The sequence below is a fragment of the Herpailurus yagouaroundi genome, unplaced genomic scaffold, assembly GCF_014898765.1.
Source record: "Herpailurus yagouaroundi ecotype Mexico unplaced genomic scaffold, PumYag 162, whole genome shotgun sequence".
NCBI classification, from domain to species: domain Eukaryota; kingdom Metazoa; phylum Chordata; class Mammalia; order Carnivora; family Felidae; genus Herpailurus; species Herpailurus yagouaroundi.
Window position 1 is genome coordinate 23,556,977 of NW_024412403.1, and position 4,594 is coordinate 23,561,570.

Sequence of the window (4,594 nt, forward strand, 5' to 3'; positions counted from 1 at the left end):
AAGCTTCAGCAGTCTCAGCAGCGATTAAAAGTTCGTCAACGTACTGCAAGAGAGTCACTTCGGGGTTTCGATTCCGGTACTCACCCAGATCCTCGTGAAGTGCCTCATCGAACAAGGTGGGTGAGTTTTTAAATCCTTGGGGGAGCCGGGTCCAGGTGAGTTGCCCATTTATGCCTCTCTCAGGGTCGGACCACTCAAAGGCGAAGAGCTCTCGGCTTTTGGGGGCCAAAGGCAGGCTGAAAAAGGCATCTTTTAAATCAAGGACAGTATACCATTGTCTTTCTGGGCTAAGGGCACTTAGGAGGGTATAGGGGTTGGGTACTTTTGGGTGTATGTCCATGACTAACTTCTCTCAGATCTTGTACCGGACGGTAGTCTGCACTGTTAGGTTTTCGTACAGGCAGCAGGGGGGTGTTCCAAGCTGAATGGCAGGGACGCAAGATGCCTAAGTCTAGGAGGCGACGGATATGTGGCATGATGCCATTTCTGGCCTCCATTGACATCGGGTATTGTCGGACCCGAACTGGATCTGCCCCCGGTTTCAGTTCTATGAATAGAGCTGGGCGATGTTTAGCCAACCCCATACCCCCGGTTTCAGCCCATGCTTCTGGAAACTGCTGGAGCCAGGGCTCTATGTTTTGACTTTGTGAGGGTGGCCCCTGATGGAGTCGATATTCATCTTCTAATCTTAGAGTAAGTATGGTAATGGGTTGGTTGTGAGGGCCAGTCACTTGGGGGCCCCCTGGCATAAAATGAATCTGGGCCCCCATTTTAGTGAGTAAGTCTCTTCCTAATAAGGGGCATGGGCTGTCGGGGATGACTAGGAAAGAATGGGTGACCTTTCCATTTCCTAGGTCCACAGTCCTCTGGGTGGTCCAGGGATATTTTTTTTATCCCGGTAGCCCCTTGGACCCAGGAAGATTTTTCAGAAGTTTTTCCATGGGGTCTGATCAAGACCGAATGTTGTGCCCCTGTGTCGACTAGGAATTGAACAGGGTTCCCCTCCACTTGTAGCATTACCCTAGGTTTGGGGAGGGGATCCGAACCCCGTCTCCCCTATTCTGCATCTTGAGTGAAGAGGGCGGGTGTGGTTAGGCTGCCACGGTTTTTGATCATGACGTGGCTTTTTCTTTTTAGGGCATTCTCGGGCCCAATGGCCTTTTTCTTTGCAATAGGCACATTGGTCCTTATCTAGGGACTTTTATTTATCCAGGGGCTTTTGGACAACAGCGGCCAGAACTTTGGTCATTTCCTCGGTGGCTTTAAGTTGCCTGTCCTTTGGAGTCTCTCTATTATTATAGACACGCTGGGCAATGCGGAGTAAGTCCTGAATCTGTTTTCCCTCCAGGTCCTCTAGTTTCTGGAGTTTCTTTTTAATATCCATGGCTGCCTGATTTACAAAGGCCATTACAACAGCAGCTTGATTTTCGGGGGCCTCGGGGTTCATGGGGGTATACTGTCTGAAGGTTTCCATTAATCTTTCTAAATAAGCATCAGGGCTCTCTGTCTTACCTCGTATTACTGAATACACTTTTGCCAAATTAGTGGGCTTGCGTGCAGCAGCCCGGAGACCCGCCATTAGAGTCTGGCGATAAATGCGCAGCCGTCCCCTACCTTCTGCCGTGTTGTAGTCCCAGCCATCCTGTGGGGGTCGGGTCAAGGGAAAAGCTGCATTAATGAGATCAAGGTTAGCAGTGGGTTGGCCGTCATCTCCAGGAACCAGCTTTCTTGCTTCCAATTGAATTCTTTCTCGCTCCTCGGTGGTGAACAGGATTCGGAGGAGCTGCTGACAATCATCCCAGGTGGGTTGATGGGTAAACATAACGCTGTCTAAGAGACTTATTAAATCTTTAGGGTTGTCAGAGAATCGGGCATTACAGCTTAACCAGCTTGTTCCGCTTCTGTACAATTGCTTGGCGTGCCCATGTATTCCTGATCAATCATTATTGCCTGGCACATCCGTATATTCTTGATCAACCATTGTTACTTGGCACATCCGTGTACTCCTGATCAATCATTGTTGCTTGGCACATCCGTGTATTCCTGATCAATCATTGTGATACCCGTACCCCCAGTTGTGGTCTGACCTAAAGGCAGGAACCAATCGAATACTGTTAAGTGTCCAACTTTAAACACCAAACAGTCACAGCTCTGTAACTGTGGAAAATTCCTGATTTCCCCATGACTTGTTTGTACCTGTCTATAAAAGGGGTGTAAAAACCTCTCTCAGGGCCTCTTGGCGTCACCGGCAACAGGGGCGCAGAGGTCCAGGTTCGAACCTGCAATAAATGACCCTTGCTGCTTAGCTTTGACTCTGGACTCTGGTGGTTTGTTTTTGGGGGTCTCTTAGACTCTGGGCGTTTCACAACAAAACGTATTATTCAATTAATATGACCTTTCTAATTATAAACCACATTTTTTTTTTTTTAACCACAGACTGATGAGGGAGTTATGAGGCAGGCTAAGGGGGAAAGCACAAGCTAGGCTAGCATTCCACCCCCCCCCCCACCCAGGTGGGATATGTGTGATATTCATTAGACACTCCCAGCCACACCAAAACAGGAAAGGACAAATAAACAAATGGTTACACCAATAAGAGTCTCCACCAGTTTATCGGAAAAAGGCAATCCCATCAATAGCCTAAAATCCAGGAACTCCCTTATTGTCTTAATGCTTGCTAGAGGGAAAAACAACCTTATCTCCACAATAGCTACACCTCCAGTAATCTGTGTCTTTAGCATATGAAAATCCCTTTAGGAACTCCCTCTCCCCTCCCTACTCCATAAAATGGTCACTCCCACACTTACAGTGCAGCTCTTCCTGCCCACAGGTCCTGTCCCCATATTTTAATAAAATCACCTTCTTGCACCAAAGACATCTTCAAGAAGTTTTTCTTGGCCATCTGCTCCAGACCCCACAAACACCACTATCACCCTAAATTTCATCACAGACCATCTTTTGATACGCAAAATAATACTGAGGCAATCATTTTAACTTCCACTGTATTCCTCATCACGACTCAATATAGTGCAGCAACGTCTTGAGGATACTGGTTTGGGGATCAGGCAAAATTGATTTGCATTCTTTGATATAACACTTAATAACTATATGTCCATGAGCAAATTTCTTAATCCACAATCACCAAATCTCAATTTCCTCAGCTATAATATATGGGCAATCAATCCAACCCAAACCCATTTATGCAATCCAGACCTTGTGATTTAGAATAAACTGACTCAGTCAGCCTATTCTTCATTCTGCCCAAGTCCCTTCCCAGGTTTTCCACACATACCTAGGAGGTGAAGTGACTCTTGCCTTCTGTTCCAGGAAAATGAGTGTTTCTTGCAACTAGAACATTTGCACTCAGAAAGCGTGGACATTTTTTGCTGTGTTGGCTGTTTATTTCCAGTGTCCCAACACTGCAAATCAATAATAGATTTTTTATCAAATGATTCAGTTAATAGACTTACTCTCCTTATATGTCTAGGTTCCTTAAATTCTCTGCTGTTCAAAATAAAAATAATCATTACTGAGGTTCTCAACGATTTAACACTATGAGTGGCAAAAGATATAAAATTACATTGTCTTCTGTCATACCACCAGAATGTCAGAATCACAGAGACTTATTTCCTTACTGTTACAGTTTGTCCCTCCACATCTTCTAAGGCAAGAACATGTATAGACCTTTTAAAAATAGAAAACATATTGAGAAGGAAAGCCAGTGAGAGCAGATAAAAAAAGGGCCAGCTAGATGTCCAAGGCCGGATACTCTCCTTGTCTGCTTTAGGCTTCAGTAATCTTGCTTGCCCCTTACATCAGCCAGCAGCCAGGAACCAGAAGCCTGACTATACTAGTCTAGCCTAACCCGGAAGCACATGTATTATAGAGGATCAGTAAAACCCAAGCCAGGTGCTCAGCCTTTGGAAATGACTCCACTGAGGCAGCACCGGTGCAAAATAAACAGTCTTTACTGATTCCCCGAGTGCATGTCACTTGTCTCTTCCTGGGCACCAAGTATTTGCTGTAAACAATATTGTTTGCCTCTTAGATTTGTTATTTTATTTTATTTATTTTATTTTATTTTATTTTATTTTATTTTTAATTTTTATTTATTTTTGAGACAGAGAGAGACAGAGCATGAACAGGGTAGGGGAAGAGAGAGAGACACACACAGAATCCAAAGCAGGTTCCAAACTCCGAGCTGTCAGCACAGAGCCCAATGCGGGGCTCAAACCCACAAACTGTGAGATCATGACCTGAGCCAAAGTCAGACACTTAACCAACTAAACCACCCAGGCGCCCTTAGATGTGTTACTTTAAAAGGGGATGTATGTAGAAGAGTCTTTATAAAATCCTCAACACAGTGTCCATATACATAATAAGTTCTCAATAAAAAGAGTTCCCATAAAACAGATGGAGTCCCATGCAGTCATCAGTCTGTTGTCATTCAGAGATAAAAGAATCTATGTGATACTGGAGTTCATAATCAACAACCATTTAAAGATGAGGGAATTGAGAATTGGAGAGGTTGATTAACTTTCTCATGGACACAGCTTATAAGGTGTAGGTAGAGCCAAGACTGAAAACCAAGCTT

At 44.7% G+C, this 4,594-nt stretch overlaps 1 protein-coding gene across 1 annotated transcript; it reads right to left on the reverse strand.

Moving 5' to 3' along the window:
• Nucleotides 1–1,094: 1,094 nt before the first annotated feature.
• LOC121036061 (uncharacterized) lies at nucleotides 1,095–1,870 on the reverse strand. The gene has a single exon (XM_040484142.1). The coding sequence runs from the start codon at nucleotides 1,820–1,822 to the stop codon at nucleotides 1,202–1,204; it is 621 nt and encodes a 206-aa protein (XP_040340076.1). The 5' UTR covers nucleotides 1,823–1,870; the 3' UTR covers nucleotides 1,095–1,201.
• Between the last annotated feature and the right edge of the window lie 2,724 nt (nucleotides 1,871–4,594).